Source organism: Phyllostomus hastatus, unplaced genomic scaffold (genome assembly GCF_019186645.2).
Source record: "Phyllostomus hastatus isolate PE091 unplaced genomic scaffold, TTU_PhHast_1.1 phas_contig_210, whole genome shotgun sequence".
Lineage (NCBI taxonomy): Eukaryota > Metazoa > Chordata > Mammalia > Chiroptera > Phyllostomidae > Phyllostomus > Phyllostomus hastatus.
The window spans coordinates 544,508-562,279 of record NW_025333737.1 but is presented as its reverse complement, the minus strand read 5'-3'; the positions used below and the strand labels follow the sequence as shown (position 1 = coordinate 562,279).

At 38.0% G+C, this 17,772-nt stretch overlaps 1 protein-coding gene across 1 annotated transcript in view; it reads right to left on the bottom strand.

Annotated features, from left to right (window-relative positions):
- Window positions 1–17,772, bottom strand: part of METTL16 (methyltransferase 16, N6-methyladenosine) — a 74,607-nt gene that overhangs the window by 20,872 nt on the left and 35,963 nt on the right. The window contains exons 6-8 of the mRNA XM_045836428.1: window positions 14,712–14,854; window positions 3,180–3,249; window positions 1,998–2,087 (exon numbers count right to left, since the gene is read on the bottom strand). Of these exons, the coding sequence (XP_045692384.1) occupies window positions 1,998–2,087; window positions 3,180–3,249; window positions 14,712–14,854 (303 nt within the window). The remainder of the gene's footprint in view (window positions 1–1,997; window positions 2,088–3,179; window positions 3,250–14,711; window positions 14,855–17,772) is intronic.

The window sequence follows — 17,772 nt, the reverse complement described above, 5'->3', positions numbered from 1 at the left end:
GTAGCAATAGGGGGAAAATCAGGTGATAGTCATTACTTCAAAAAGCAAGGGGTGAGGGGTGGTCCAAGCAGAGGGAAGGAGAACCAAAAGAACAGCCCATGAAAAACCTCATGTGTGCCCTGGGACTACCCCTGGAAAAGCAGTTACTAATTAAGAGCACCAGTGCTAAGAAACTGTTGCTGGGTTACCACAAGTCAGAAATTGCCATTTTCCCTGTAGCAGTTTAAGTGCAACTAATGGAACACTTGGGAATGCATTATTAACAGCTTTGGGTTGGGATAGTGATGGGGAGGGATCAGTACTCTGGCATGGAAGAAAGCTGAGACTCAGCAAAAGGCATTCTTTGATGGTTGAAACTATGAAAAGGGCTCAAGGATGGCCTAAAAGACAGACAGGGAGGGAGGGAAGCTTAGAAGATTCCTTTTCAAAATAAGGTGCTTTTACTAACACAGAAACACAGTGCCCTTTGATACTTTGATCTGAAATAGCTACTAATCCAAGAGTGTGAGGGCAACTCTGGTCTCTGAGATGATGTGAAGAGTGCCAGAGCTTGTTATGAGCTCTTCCACCTGCAGTGCCAACAAATGTGAGAAGCAAGTTAAACAGAAAACATTTGGAAACAGGTGCAGTTCCACTTTCCTACAGCTGTCAGTGTCTGCATAGGAATAACCCAGGGCATCACTGATGATTTTAACAATCTGGTGTAACAGCCATAGTATCTAGAAGATGACAGAAAAAGAAGCAAGGTCCCAAACGCGAAAACATCTTTTTAACCAGTGACTATTTCAAACCCTAACCTTTAGATACCCTACAGCAATCACTGTACAAAGAGGTGGGTCTAGGCTTCCATGGGACAGGCCATTCAAACTTGACTGTGAAACTCATTTCTCAGCAGCATACCTAGCTGCAGAGTGTTAGGAAGGACAGGCTCAGTTTCAAATTCAAGCTCATGTATTCAGAAACATCTGCAAATTGTCCCCATCTTCATCTGTATGTGTCTCTATTCCTCTGCCCCGTGAGAGTGGGGAAAGCAGCTCATAGACACAGCAACATTTAAGATGACTTTAGAGATGGAGAGCAGCCAAGACCTTTGGAGAGGAGCACTGAGAATTACCCTATTCTATGGGCAAAGGTCTAGAGGTGAGAAGGGTCAGGCAGTAGGCCTCCATCAACACTATGGACAGGAGGAGCACAAATGGAGCAAAGTGTGCCTAAACTTAAGGGGGGAGACTACAGACAAGAGTCAACCACTTTTACGAGGGAAATGTGAGAACAAACAGATGCTATTTTATTACAACTTTTCAGTATAGCCCAGAAAATATATTCATTCTCATAAGTTCATAAGTCTTTTTCCTTTATACAGAGCAACAAAGAGGGCAAGGAGAAGTATGTGGAACAAATCATTTTTTAAAAAATGTTCAAGCTCAAGCATGTACAAAGTAGAGAACAGGATAATGATCTATCACCCAGCTTCAAAAACTGATCAGTATTCTAGTGTTAATCTTAAACCAACATAGGGATCATTCTAGTAAAGTGCTCTAAGTGTTACACATCAAAAGCTGGCAAACCCAAAGGGCAAATTTCTGTGTACAACCGGGAGCCCCAGGAGATAGCTACTCTAGGAAAGCAGCAGCGGGCAAAGAAAAACAGACTTCCACTTCACTTCTTGAGGAGTGTCCAACAGAATAATTATACCCACAAAGTGTTTCTACAACTTATATTATCTGAATCTGTAATTCCTAAAAGATGCATTTCCAATTCATTTACATTTGCTGAGTAAGAATCACTGTGTTGCACCAACTCACGGGAAAGGCCCCACAGTGACCACAGCCAGCCTTCCAGGACTGTGTCTTATTTACAACTACTTTCCATTCTGATGCAAGCATTTGGAGCAAACTTCAGAGATACAGGACAGCACAAATAGTAGTTCATTTATGACCTACTAAAACCCACCACGTGCTGGCATTTGGAGAAATTGAAGCAAGGTCTCTACTTACTGGTACTCTTACATCATCATAAAAACTCCAAGCCAAGGCCCATCTCATTGTCCGACCTTGACAGAATTCAGTGTAGGTGACTTTAGGAACCTGAAACCAACAAGCACAGCATCTCATCAAATTGAAGTCATTCTATCAATATGTTTCTAGCTGCTGACTCATGTGAAATTGTGTGTTGGTCTTTCTTTTTATCAGTTAACAAACACTACTATCAAAAACAATTATACACAGCTGCCTAAAATCAATGAATAAATTATCTCAACAAAGTTGTAATTTTTCCCCCCCTATTACTATAAAACATTAGAGAGAATTTATAGTTCTGGCTTGAGATCCAAATAAATGAGACACCCAAAACACAGCTCTTCAAAGAATCTTTGGTAAAATGATTTGAATGTTTTTTTTTTGTTTTCTTTTTCTAAGAAAGAGAGACACCAAATGGCTAAACACAACTATGTAGTTTCCCTTTTGTCTATCAGATTTTAAGAAAGAAAAAACTAGTTTGTAGCTATTCTAATTTTAACAACAACAACAACAACAAAAAAGGTGTGGTAGAGAACATAAGATAAATAGGATGTCAGAGATAAACCAGCAATCAGAAATTTGGCTTCTATCACTAACTCCACATTTGATCTCCTTCTCTGAAAAGTCATCTTGCTCAGGCTTACTCAGGCGAAAGCACAAAATGGGAGGGTCATTGGGAAGGGAGGGGGAAGTATGTATTTGCCACCTGCTTTGCAAAACAGAATCAAGGGGCTGAACCAGTATGGATTGTACCACAGTGGGAAACAAACTATGCTGAGGATTGTTCTGGTTCTAGTTCTTTCATAACTAGACGCATAATCTAGAACAAGTCTCTTAGCTTATGTAGCCCTGAGTTTCTACAGTTACAAAGGAGTCAAATGTGAAGTCAGCAGGAGGCAGATACCAACCAAGTTTTTTGATTTCTGGTTTCTCTGACATTCTACATATCCTGTTTTGCCACTTTCTTTGTTACAAGTAATTGTCAAACAAGGCCTTATTTAAATAATTTATAAAAAGTCCCTTTTAGCCCCAACATTACAAAATAAAAAAATAAACAAGCAAAGATAAAAACCCACTTAGAGACTGAAAGTAAAAGGAAAATTCTATATTCCAACTACCATCAAAAGTAGGGACACAAGAACAGTAATGACAAAGGCTTACCCCTTGTATACGAAGTTCTTCCTTTAGAGGAGCAAGGCTGCATTTCTTTCCCAGCATACAGCTATACCACCTGGGGGGAAAAATCAGACAAATAAAACACTGTTTACAAGATTACATTTTTAAAAAACTGATTTGAGAGAGAGAGAGAGAGGCAGGGAGAAGTGGGGGCAGAGAAACAGTAATTTTGTTGTTCCACTTATTTATGCATTCATTGGTTGCCTCTTGTATGTGCCCTGACCAAAGATCAAACAAACAACCTTGGCATAGGAGGCGACACTCCAACCAGCTGACCTACTCGGCCAGGGCTATGTGGTTACATTTTTAAATTAAGCGTTATTCCAGTGAACAAGATAAGAACAGTAGCAAACGAATGCTGAATTAAGTTATAAGTGACAAAAATAAGAATTGTATATAAAGTATTTAGACAAAGAACAAATCTAGCCAAGCAAAATAAGCCCAAAGCAATTTAAAAAAGAAAAATCCACTTAGCCTTACCATCATTCAGGGCTGTTATATATTTGTAAAGAAACTGAAAGAGTGAGAGGTCACACCTGTGATGCTCAGAATACAGCCCATTTAGCCTTAGGACAGATATTAGTTAATAAATAATCATTAAAATATATATACCTGAAACTAACATAATGTGTCAATTATACCTCAATAACAACAATAAACATATACTGTATAAACACCCCCTCCCCATATAAAAAACATTATAGCCCTGGCTGGTGTGGCTCAGTGGATTGAGTGCTGGCCTGAAAACCAAAGGCCATTTCAATTCCCATTCAGGGCACATGCCTGGGTTGTAGACCAGGTCCCCAGTAGGGGGCGCATGAGAGGCAACCACACATTGATGTTTCTCTCCCTCTTTCTCCCTCCCTCTCCCTCTCTCTAAAAACAAATAAATAAAAGTAAATAAATAAAGAACAGAAGTTATGTCTTCCAATTACTCAAAAAAGTTTGAAAAGTATAAACATTATACAGGATTTCTCTGTAGCCTATGAAGGATTAACTACTATGGGAATTTCCCTTTCACCATAAACAACTAGGAACTTGACAAAATATAAGAAAAAAATGTTTTTCAGGCACTGGATAACTGAAGACCTATGATCTCAAACAGAGAAACAAACAAGGTGAGTCCTACAACTGCCAGAGCTTACTACCTGAAGGAAATTTCCAAGCTGGATTGCAGAAAAAGAAAACTCATGCAGAGCCCAATAATCTTGCTGAATTGATGAGTGAGATATTGGAGTTATGAGAGGCCAAAGCAGTAAGGATTTAAATAGCAAAATACAAAAGGAGCTGCATAAGCAGAATTCTGGGCACCTGCAGAAGAGTTCCCTGGAATATTTTGCAGAACAAGTATCTGCACAGGTGAGGCCAGGGAAACTACTCCCAGACAGAAGTAAACTGAACAATTCCTGGAGTCCAGACAGAGATGGGATTAGTCTGTGGTTCTCCTAGGGAGAGCAGACAGCTCTTGTTGATAAAAGGGGTATCTATCTAGTAGAGTTCTGAAAGCATACTGTTTTATAATGGGACTAGAAGCTATTCTGTATGTCCCCTACTGAAGCTTAAAAGCAAGACTCTAAAGGATCAAACTGATCACAAATAAGAAATCATCAGAACAAAATCCAATACTCTTTAAAAAAAGAAATACACTGAATACAGCATCACAAAACATAAGCTCTGCAATGTATAGGATCCAATAAAAAATTACCAGACATTAAAAGAAGCAGGAAAGTAACTCACAACCAGGATTTAAAAATCAGTTTTGGTCAATTGGAAACAGACCAAGACTTCATTTAGCAAAATACCATTTAGGTTTACCCATGTTGTTGCCAGTGGCAAGACTTCATTCTTTTTTATGGCTGAGTACTATTCCATGATCTATATCTGTATCTATATAACTCCATCCCACATCTTCTTCAGTTTGCATACCAAAGGCATGCTCAAGCTGGGCCCTTTGCCATCTCTAAAAAATGGCTAGCCTCTCTCCAGTGGCGGTCTCTCTCCAGCCAAAAAGATTTTCAAGGAGTCAAAACATAATAATACATAGAAAATTAAAAATATTTATAATACAAAAACAGGTACAGAAGTCTACATTGTGTATGACCCCACGTATATGAAAGTCTAGCCCAGGCAAACGCTATCTGACAGAGGGATCAGTGGTCACTGGAGGCTGACATGGGTGAGGCAAACAGCAATGAGGCACTATGGAACTTTTTAGGGTGATGGAAATGTCCTGTATCTTGACTGTGGTGGCGGTAACATACACATTTGTCAAAACTCATCAAACTGTACACTTAAAACTGGAGAATTTTACTCCAATTTGTATGCAAGTTATACCTCAAAAATCATTTAAATATAAATTTCTAAGTGTGATATATCTTGTTTCTTCAAATATATATAAAGAATAGTTAATATAGTAATGTTTCACATAAGTAATGTTTCTCTGCTTATAACAGCTTAGTTACACTAGCAATACACAATTATCCTGAATTTTTTCAAATCATCATAATTACTCCTGTGTCAGCTGAAATTTATCTAATTGCACATTATTTTTTAAGCTTTTTTATTTATTGATTTTAGGGGGAGAGAGAGAGATGAAGAGAAAGAGAAACATCAATTTGTAGTTCCAGTTATTTTTGCATTCATTGTTTGATTCTAGTATGTGCCCTGACCAGAAATTGAACCCACAACCTTGGTGTACCAGGACGATGCTCTAGCCAGTTGAGATATCCAGCCCATGCTGATTGCACATTATTATTATTATTCTCTCCTGAGGATATTTCCCTTGATTTTAGAGAGGCAGAAACATCAACGTGAGAAACATCAATCAGTTGCCTCCTATACGTACGTAGACTGGGGATCAAACCACAACCTATGTATGAGGAGTGACCCCCCCCCGCCGAAACCAGAAATTATCTTCTGGAGGGTGGGCCTCTTGTAGTATACTATTCCACCACTAGGTGAGTGTTCTAGGAACCCATCTCTATCAGTGGTCCAGTTGGCACTGTTGTGAGAGGCTACGTTCACCTTCAGTGAATTTTTTTTTAAGGCTGTTTAAACGCATTTGCCCATTTCATGAGTGATTTATGAGCACACCTGCCCACATCATGCAGAGTGTTCGGCAGTTTTTGACCAAAAACAGTGTGACCGTTGTGCCCCACTCTCCCTATTCAGACAATCTTGCCTCAGGAGACTTTTTTTTTGTTTTCCCAAGTGAAAAAAGTCTTCAAAGGGAAACTTTTAGCTGCTGTGGAAGAGGTGAAACAAAAAATGGTAGAAACATTAATAGGCATCAAAACTGATGAGTTCAAGCCCTGGCTGGTGTAGCTCAGTGGATTGAGCACGGGCTGCAAACCAAAGTGTCGCAGGTTCGATTCAGTCAGGGTACATGCCTGGGTTGCAGGCCATGACCCCCAGCAACCACATTGATGTTTCTCTCTCTCCCTCTATCTCCCTCCCTTCCCTCTGTAAAAATAAATAAATAAAATCTTAAAAAAAACCCCGATGAGTTCAAAATCTGTTTTGAGCAGTGGAAAAAAGTCTCAATAGCTATACTGCATCAAATGGAGAACTTTGAAGGTGACTAAAGTTTAAACATGTAAGACTACACAATTTTTTTTAAATAAATAAATTCCAGGTTTTTTCAGTGGGTCCCCCTCATATGTGCCCTGACCAGGAATCAAACCCTTTTGGTGTACAGGGACAACACTCCAACCAACTGAGCCATCTGGCCAAGGTGTACATTACTTTTAAGGAGGAAATACACTATTATATTGCTTTAGAAATAGAGTTTACTAACAAATATTTTGTTTTCATTATTTGTGCATTCAAGAACAGGTGACTGCCCCTATTTTTGTTTTATTGATCCCTTTTCCCTTTGAAAATACAATGGAATAATTGTTCTACCTAAGGTACTTTGAACAAACCTGGGTGAATTTAGCTAGAACATAATCAATTTCATTTAGTGGTTTTAAAATGTTTGGAAGAAAAATGATGAGTGATTTAGGGGAAGAGAAAGAGATGAAGAGAAAGAGAAACATCAATTTGTCTTTACATTTGTCTTGACAAATTTGTCTTGACAATTTATACATTGTCTTTAAGAAGACAATGTATAAATGGAGAATTTAAAGGAATTTAAAAGTCTCTGGTATTTTAGGAACAAGATGAAGAAAAAAAAATTAAGCTCTCGGACCCCTGCTCCACATACAGCGTAACAACCCAGCAACTGGGTTGCCCCGCCCAGGTGAACACCTAAGGCTCCACCCCTCACCACGTAACAGGCACGTCAAGACCACAAAAAAGGGGGGAAAAAAAAAGTCCAAATGAAAGAACAGATCAAAGCAGAAAAAATACAACTAAGCGATAAAGAGATAGCCAACCTATCAGATGCACAGTTCAAAACACTGGTAATCACGATGTTCACAGAACTGGTTGAATTTGGTCGCAAATTAGATGAAAAAAAAAAAAAAAAAATGAAGGCTATGCTAAGTGAAGTGAAGGAAAGTGTATAGGGAACCAACAGTGATGGGAAGAAAACTGGGACTCAAATCAATGGAGTGGACCAGAAGGAAGAAAGAAACATACAATCAGAAAAGAATAAAGAAATAAGAATTCAAAAAAATGAGAAGAGGCTTAGGAACCTCCAGGACATCTTTAAATGTTCCAACATCTGAATTATAGGGGTACCAGAAGGAGAAGAGGAAAAGCAGTAAGTGGAAAAGTTATTTGAACAAATCATAAGGGAGAACTTCCCCATTCTGGCTAAGGAAATAGACTTCCAGGAAGTCCAGGAAGCTTAGAGTCCCAAAGAAGTTGGACCCAAGAAGGAACACACCAAGGCACATCATAATTACCTTTGCCAAGGTAAAATGGAGAGAATCCTAGAAGCAGCAAGAGAAAAGGAGAGAGTGACCTACAAAGAAGTTCCCATCAGACTGTCAGCTGATTTCTCAAAAGAGACCTTGCAGGCAAGAAGGGGCTGGAAAGAAGTATTCCAAGTCATGAAAGGCAAGGACCTACATCCAAGATTGCTCTATCCAGCAAAGCTTTCATTTAGAATGGAAGGGCAGATCAAGTGCTTCTCAGATAAGGTCAAGTTAAAGGAGTTCATCATCACCAAACCCTTATTATATGAAATGTTAAAGGGATTTACTATCTAAGAAGATAAAAAACATGTACAGTAAAATGACAGCAAACTCACAATTACTAACAACCACACCTAAGACAAAAACAAAAACAAACTGAGCAAACAACTAGAACAGGAACAGAACCACAGAAATGGAGATCACATGGAGGGTTAGCAACAGGGGAGTGGGAGGAGCAGAGAGGGGGAAAAGGTACAAAGAATAAGTAGCATAGATGGTAGGTAGAAAATAGACAGGGGGAGGGTAAGAATAGTATGTGAAATGTAGAAGCCAAGAACTTATGTATGACACATGGACATGAACTAAAGGGGGGGATGTGAGTGAGAGAGGGGGTGGAGGGGAGTGAAGGGAGGAAATGGGACAACTGTAATAGCATAATCAATAAAATGTATTTTTTTAAAAATTAAGAGCAATTTGCCCTGACTGGTGTGGCTCAGTGTAATTGAGTGGGGGCCTGCAAACCGAAAGGTCACTGGTTTGATTCCCAGTGAGGGTACATGCCTAGGTTGCAGGTCAGGTCCCCTCTTGGGGGCATGCAAGAAGCAGCTGATGGATGTTTCTCCCCATCTTTTCCTCCCTCTCTCCCTCCCTTCCTTCGCTTTTCTCTAAAAATAAGTAAAATTTTTTAAAAAGAGCAATTGGTACTCACATAGTGACCTATAAAATAGGTTAATTAACATGTTTCCTTTAAAATTAACATTCCTGAACAGATTAGATCATAGTCACCAGAAGCCACAGAAATAGCCCAGAAAAGAGACAAAAGAACGATACTATCAATTCCCTCAGAAGATGAAGAAAAGCAAATGTTTAGATAAGTAAGTCTTATAATGGTAAAATATGTCATTGATACTTTATATAAACTTGGGAGAGGGAAAAAAAGCTTGGGAGAGTTCATGTCTCCTTTAAACCCTTGCTCTAAAGTAAATACTGTATTATGAATAGTTTTAAGATTTAATCTCATCAATATACTTGTTTTTTGCAAGTTATATTTCTTATAGAAAGGAAGCAGAGGTAAACTGGCTGTATTAAAAATTCTGTGTTAACCTCACTTCTAATAGATCCTAGCTATTCTCAACAGGCACCCTGTGACAACTAATCAAAATGCAGGTAGAAAAAAATGATCAAAAAGAAGATCTAGTTACCCAAGAGACTGAACCCATTATACTATTTTAACGATTATTATACTAATAGCACTCTTCTATTTACAGCATTTAGCAATTCCTCTGAAACAGCAGGTTTCAAGGAAAACTATTTTGAAATAATTTCAAACATACAGGAGTTGCAATGATTCAGTATACTCCTTATCCAGATTCACTAATTAATATTTTCCTCCATTTCCTTGCTCTGTATGTATTTTTTCTAAACCATTTGATACCTGACTAAAGACAGCATCATGCCCCTTTAATTCTAAATATTTTGTACACTTTAAAGATTTTATTTATTTATTTTCAGAGAGAGAGGAAGGGAGGGAGAAAGAGAGGGCGAGAAACATCAATGTGTGGTTGCCTCTGAGTGCCCTCAACTGGGGACCTGGCCCAATACCCAGGTATGTGCCCCGACTGGGAATCGAACTGGTGACCGTTTGATTCACAGGCTAGCACTCAACCCACTGAGCCGCACAAACCAGGGAAGGCACATATACTTTAAAAACAAGGATATTTTCTTCCATAATCACAGAAAAACTATGAAACTGAGAAAATTTAACATTTAAATAATACTATTATCTGGAATACAGTCCATATTCAAATTTCACTAACTATCCTAATAATGTCTTTCATAACAACCTTCTCCCCTGATGCAAGACCCAATCTAGGATCACACATTTCATTTACATGTCAAGTTTCTTTAGTTTCCCAATCTGAAATAGTTTGGGTCTTTTTAAAAAAGATTTTATTTATTTATTTTTAGAGAGGAGAAGGGAAGGAGAAAGAAAGGGAGAGAAACATCAACGTGTGATTGGCTCTCGTGCAACCCCTACTAGAGAACCTGGCCTGCAACCCAGGCATGTGCCCTGACCGGAAATCGAACCAGTGACCCTTTGGTTCACAGGCCAGTACTCAATCCACTGAGCCACACCAGCCAGGATGCTTTTTTACTTTCATGACCTTAATATTTTTTAAGAATTGTCTTACAAAATCCTTCAAGTTGGTTTGTTTAAAGCTTCCTCATAGATTCAAGTTATACATTTGAGGTATAAAGAGACGAAAGGTGCTGCTGTGCCCTTCTAGGTGCCTCATATCAGGAGGTGATCACCTGATCAAGATAGTATTCCTCCAGGTTTCTCCACTATCAGTTACCATATTTCTTTTTGTAATTATAATCTGTGGGGAGATACTTTGAAGCTATTTAAATACCCTGTTTCTTTCTAAACTGTCCATTGCTGATTCTTCCACAAATTAATTATTACTGTAACAATTACAAAATGATTTTTCTAACTATATTATTTAATTACTTGGCATTCTACTGTAATGAAAAACATTTCCTTTATCTTCCTTATGTATTTCACTGCTTATTTTACTTGGTGATTATCATCCATTATTGTCATTATTCATTCTGAACTCACATTGTCCTATCTCTGGCTTGAGCTGACTCCTATGTTTTTTTAACATTTAATTCCACAAAAGGTATTACACCAATCTTACAGGCTTACCCTTTTACAAAGGCAAGTCAAAATTCACAGCAGAGCCGGACAGCCTTTCAGCTGGGGAATTAACTAAAAGCTCAGTTATAAAATCTACACTTGGCCTGGCTGGTGTGGCTCAGTGAATTGTGTGCTGGCCTGTGAACCAAAGGGTTGCTGGTTCAATTCCCAGTCAGGATAAATAAAAAAAAGAAAGAAAGAGAAAGAAAGAAAAAATTCTACAACTATTCCCTACAACTAATACTTATAATACCCCGTAAGTATACTAGCACCTGGTTTAAAAAACAGAAAGGAAGGGGAAGCTCTACAGTAATATAAAATAGCCATGTACTTGTAACACTTCCTTTCATAACCGTGGACCTCTCTATTTAAATTTACTGAATTCCTAAAATGGTTGAGTTAAAATGACCCTATTTATTATTCATTATTATTATAATATCAAATATATATTCATTTAATTCTATGACTACCCTATGAGGTAAATACTGTTATCTCATTTTACCAATGAGAAAACCAAATGTGAAAGATAAGTCAATGAATCACATTTCCAAAGGCCCAGATTATTAAATTTATTATCCATCACCAAATATGTGGATTATACCCAAACTCAAGAAGTATCCACCATCTGACTGGGGGCAGGTAATGAAAAGGAAAAAGCAAAATGAGGGAGAATGGGTGAAACCAGTATTAAATTGGAATACAGAGGTTTCATTCCTGGAAAAATAGTAAAATCACTGCCATAAAGGGCATCAGCTACAGACCTACTCACCAATAACGAGAGGGGAATTCAGGCCATGAGAAGTTGGATAAAGTCTCCTAATTTATTTAAAAGGTTAAGAGAGTGAGTTTCTAAAAAAGAAAATGCTAGTAAGTAAACTCAGGTCACAGGCACAACAAACACCTGCAAATCACTGACAGAAGGGCTGTCTGATAATGTTATATGTCAATTATATAAAAACATTTTTTTTTAAATGCTGTCTAACTAAAAGTCCAATTGCAGGTTGGGCCCCAGAGGCTAAATGGAGTGGTTAGGAGGGCACTGGACCAGAATCAGGAGATATGGGTGCCAAGTCTCTAATCTGTAAAACTAAGAGGCTGTACAACTTGTACTTCCCAAGGGACTCCCAGCTGCAAAATTCCTTAAGTAACAAAACAAGAATGCAGTTGCTATAGGTGAGTTATCTGGAGTGTCATCACTGAGATCATTCTATTTTCGGAGCTTCAAAACATGCAGTTTCCATAGCATTCTAAAATTTGAGAGCTGCATAGTAGCATAAACATTATTTTAACCATAAAAATATGCAGGATGACATAAACAGGTAATATATGTATGTACAAATAGAAGTTGTCATAGTACAATATGAAACTGTAAACAGTATTCGCAAATAATACGTTCAAGAAATTCATGTCTCAACTTGCTAGAGCAGACAAGACCCTGTTTTTTTTTGTTTTGTTTTATTTTAATCCTCATCCAAGGATGCTTATCGATTTTCGAGAGAGACGTTGATGTGAGAGAGGAACATCAATTGGTTGCCTCCCAATCGGGCATCAAATCTGCAACCTAGTTATGTGCCCTGACCAGGGATCAAACCCATAATCCACTGGTGCACAGGATGATACTCCAGTGAATGGATACACTGGGCCAGGGCTGAACCCTGGTTTTAAATCATAACTGGGTAAGGGGCCACCAACCTCAAAACAGTCAACTCTAGTGACATGACAGGCTCTAGCAATTTATCCTTCCTAGCAAATGTATTCCTTTTATTCAAATCCTGGGCTACCACAGAGCCAGGTACAGTCAGACTTGGAACATACTGACCAATTTCTCCCCTTTAGACTGGTATTACTTTACAACATATTTTTGTAGTTCAAAGGGACTTTGGAAATAATAGAAATTTACTGATTAAAAGCCTTCTGAAAACAGCCTTCCCCATTTTCTTGGTTAGCACTAGTCCCCTCAAAAGATGACAGGTACTGGAAATGGCCTGGATTACTACATCTTTTTGAGTTTTAGGCTCTTTAAGTTTATGTTACTCCTCAGGCTCTTCTCAGTGCTCAGTATTACGTAGGCCTCTTTTTCCTAAATACCTAATGGATCTTTGAATGAATCAATTTAAAGCAGTAATTTATTAACCTCTGGCTTCAACGATCTGTGAATTTTCCATGATAAACCATCCAATAATCCAGTTGCTTCCCACAAATATTTTTTAAAAACTCAAATTTAACAAATCAGGATATTTCATTTTGAAATTGGCCTTTTGCTAAAATAAGCAGTTTTAAACACCTATAAATCCAAAAGAAAAAGAAAAAAAAGTATTCCCTATCCAGCAATTCCACTTCTGGGAATACACCCAAAAGAACTGAAACCAGAGTCTTAAGAGATACTTGCACCCATGTTCACAGCAACATTACCCATAACAGCCAAAAGGTGGAAGCAACCCAAGTGTCCATCAGCAGATGAACTGGATTTAAAAAATGTGGTATATACATACAATGGAATATTATTCAGCCTTAAAAAGGAAATTCTGACACAAACACTGTAACATGGATGAACCCTGTGGACAAGATGGTAAGTGAAAGAAACCAGTCACAAAAGGACAAAAACAATATGATTCCACTTATGTTAGATATCTTAAGACAGTCAAATTCATAGAGACAAAAGGTAAAATGGTGATTGTCAGGGGTTGGGGGAAGAGGGGAATGGGAAGTTGTTGTTTAATGGGTATAGAGTTTTACTTTTCCAAAAAGGAAAGAGTTCTGGAGATCAGCTGCATAACAATATGAATGTACTTAACACCACTGAACTTTATGCTTTAAAAATGGTTAAGGTAGTCAATTTTGTTATGTGTATTTTTCCTCAATTAAAAAAAAAATCTTCTCTAGCTCTGGCTGGTGTGGCTCAGTGGATTGAGTGCTGCCCTGCAAACCAAAGGGTTGCCAGTTCGATTCCCAGTCAGGGCACATGCCTGGGTTGTGGGCCAGGTCCCCAGTAGGGGGCACTTAAGAGGTAACCATACACTGAGGTTACCCTCTCTTTCTCTCTCCCCTCTCTAAAAAAAAAGTAAATAAAATCTTAAAAAATATATTTTCTATGTCTCAAAGCTAAATTCTAGGGTTGAAACCTTTTAGTTTTGAACTACCAGGTTATCCATCATTTCAACAACACTTGGTAGGGTGAGAAGTCAAGTGAGGCAAATAGCTCTTTCTGAGTACCTTATGCTGCTTAATAACGTGTGTTGCTTGAAATAATTAGCTTTTAACTTAACTTTCCTCTGTAACTGGTTAGTGATTTCAGTTTCCCTTCATTAAGTTCTTGACAGTTCAATATCCTCACATCTGTCATTGTTTGGGAGACTGATTCCAAGAACACAAATTGCTTTGAGGACTAGGAATCAAATTTATTCTGGTTTATGGGACACATTTGAATCCATCTGTTTTCTAATCAAAAGCCATATTTGAATCAGTTTTGCTCCATCACAGTACCAAAATAAAAGTAATACAATCATGGTATTTTCCTTCTTTCTGCCTATGTAGTACAGATGATTACAGGAAACTCAATTAAAGGCATGAGTACTCCTCGGAAACAGGGTCTTTGCAGACTACAGGACCTGTTACCTTTTCAATCTTTATCTGTTTGTTTTTTAGATCACTGTGATTATGCTGACTGTAAGTGGCACATTTTTATTTTGGAATTACACGGGGGAAAAGATTCCCAGATTGTAATAATCAACTTACCTCAATCTTTTTTTCAGTTGTAAACTGTCGTGGATGATTCTCTTAACAAACTCTAACTCGCCTCCTTCTGCCATGATCTCTGTGATGCCCCCTGTATTCACGGAACTAGGTGGCGGCCTTCGAGGGTTTCGAGAGTTCACTCCCTGAACAGCAACAACAAAAGCCTGGTGAAAACTTTACACCTTTAGATCAAGTCTTTGACTGTAGTCTAGTTCTGCGTAAGAGTGCTGAGACATAATTTTACTTTCCAAATATGCTATACTTAGGACTTAAAAATCACATAATTATTCCAATATTAAACTTTAAAATCTGCACTCATACAAACGTTCCTTCCTAGGAGCTTTTACCTTCCATCTTTGTGGATAAACATACAGAAGTTTTACCTTTTTATGTACCCAATTCTGTCATTTTTTTTTTTATGTTTTCTGTCTTGGTAACATGTACAGTAAGTGTTCCACCCAAAGACTATATAAATATTTACTTATGTTTTCCATTAGCACTTTCATGGTTTTATCTTTAAAATTCATTCCTACCTCATACCACATTTTAAAAAATAATTCAAATGGATCAAAGATCTAAATATAAAAATTAAACTATAAAACTCTGAGAAAAAAACATAACAGTAAATCTTCACGACCTTAGATCAAGCAACAGTTTCTTAAATATGACACCAAAAGCATAAGCAACAACAACCAGAAAAAATATAAACTGGAGTGCATAAAAATTTAAAACTTTTGAGTTGCAAAGGACACGATCAAGAAAGTAAGAAGACAATCCACAGAATGGAAGAATATGTTTGCAAATCGTATATCTAATGAGAGATTTGTATCTATAATATAAAAGGAATTCTTACAACAATAAAAAGAAAAATAACCCAATTTTTAAAGGGGCAAAGGATCTGAATAGGCACTTCTCCAAAGAAGATATACAAATGGCCAATATGCACATGTAAAGATTTTCAATGCCATCAGAGAAAAGCACATCACAACTAAAATGAGATACCACTTCATTCCAACTAGGATGGCCATAATTAACAAGGATGTGGAGAAACTAAAACTCTAACACACTGCTGGTGGTGGGATGAAAAATGGTACACTCTTTGGAAAAGTCTAGCAGTTTCTCAAATTAATTAAATATAGAGCTATCTTATGACCCAGTAATTCTACTCTTTGGTATATACAAGGGGGCACCCCCAAATCCCCAGATTTTAATTATAAAAATTGTGTATTTATTTTTACATGTTCACCTTCATAGCACTCTCCATTTGATGCTATACATCTATCAAGACTTTTTTCCCACTGCTTAAAAACATTTAAAAAATTATATTTTATTGATTATGCTATTAGTTATCCTGATTTTCCCCCTTTGCCCTCCTCCACCTAGCAGCCCCCACTTCCTCAGACAATCCCCCCACCATTGTTCATGTCCATGGTCATGCATAGAAGTTCTCTGGTTACTCTATTTCCTATACTGTACTTTACATCCCCATGGCTATTCTATAACTACCCATTTGTACTTCTTTTTTTTTTTTAAGATTTTATTTATTTATTTTTAGAAAGGGAAGGGAGGGAGATAGATAGAGAGAGAGAGAGAGAGATAGACAGAGATAGAGATAGAGATAGAGAGAGAGAGAGAGAGAGAGAGAGAAACATCAATGTGCGGTTGCTGGGGGTTATGGCCTGCAACCCAGGCATGTACCCTGGCTGGGAATCAAACCTGGGATACTTTGGTTCCCAGCCCGCGCTCAATCCACTGAGCTACGCCAGCCAGGGCCCATTTGTACTTCTTAATCCCCTCACCTCCTCACTGGTTATCCCCCGCCCCCCTCCTATATGGCAACCTTCCAGTAACTAACTTCTTTTCTCTTGCTTTTAAGAGTCTCTTTTTATCTTTAACCTTTGGCTTTTTAATAATGATGTGTCTTGGGAGTGGGCCTCTTTGCGTCCATAATTGGGAGTCTCTGCACTTTCTGGACTTGCATGTCTATTTCTTTCACCAAATTAGGGAAGTTCCAAACAGTTTTTGAACTTACTGATTTTGATGCCTTTTAGTGCTTCTGCTGTTTTTTGTTTCACCTCTTCCACATCAGCAAAAATGTTTCCCTTTGAGGACTTTTTTCATTTGGGGAAACCAAAAAAGTCTCTTGGGGCAAGATCCGGGAAATAGGGAGGGTGGAGCATGAGGGTCATGCTGTTTTTGGTCAAAAACAGATGAACATTCAGCACCATGTGGGCAGTTACACTCATAGATCACCCATCATGAAATGAGTAAATGTGTTGAAACGGCCTTCAAAAAATATTCACTGAAGCTGAACACAGCCTCTCACAGCAATGCCAGCTGGACCACTGATAGAGATGGGTTCCTAGAACACTCACCTAGTGGGGGAATCATGTACTACAAGAGGCCCACCCTCCAGAGGATAATTCCGGAGTTATTTTGGGTGCCCCCTTATATATCCAAAAGAAATGAAAACACTTAGCATAATGCTCTCCAGTTCCATCCATAAGCCAGGTGATGAGGGACAAGTACTATATGATCTCACCATTAACTGGAACATATCAACAAAAGAAAAAAGCAAACAAAATATAACCAGAGACATTGAAATTAAGAACAATCAACAATATCCAGAGCGGAGTGGGGAGGGGACAGAGGGGAGAAGGGTTTTCAGCAACTACTATAAAGGACACATGAAGAAAACCAAGGGGGAAGGTAGAAGCAAGGGAGGGAGGTGGGTTTGGCTGGGGTTGGGGGGAGTGGTGGGGAGAAAACGCAGACAACTATAACTGAACAATAAAGTAATTAAAAAAAAAAGAAAATATGCCCATACAAACACTTGTACATGAATACTCACAGCACCATTTTCGTAACAGCCAAAAATGAAAATATCCCAAATGTCCATCAACTAAATGCATGGCTAAGTGAAATGTATTATTTCTATACAATAAAAAATTATTTGGCAATAAAAAAATGAAGTACCAATAGATGTTACAATATGAATGAACCTTGGATATATATTATGCTTGGTGAAAAAAGTCAGTCAGAAAAGACCACATACTATATG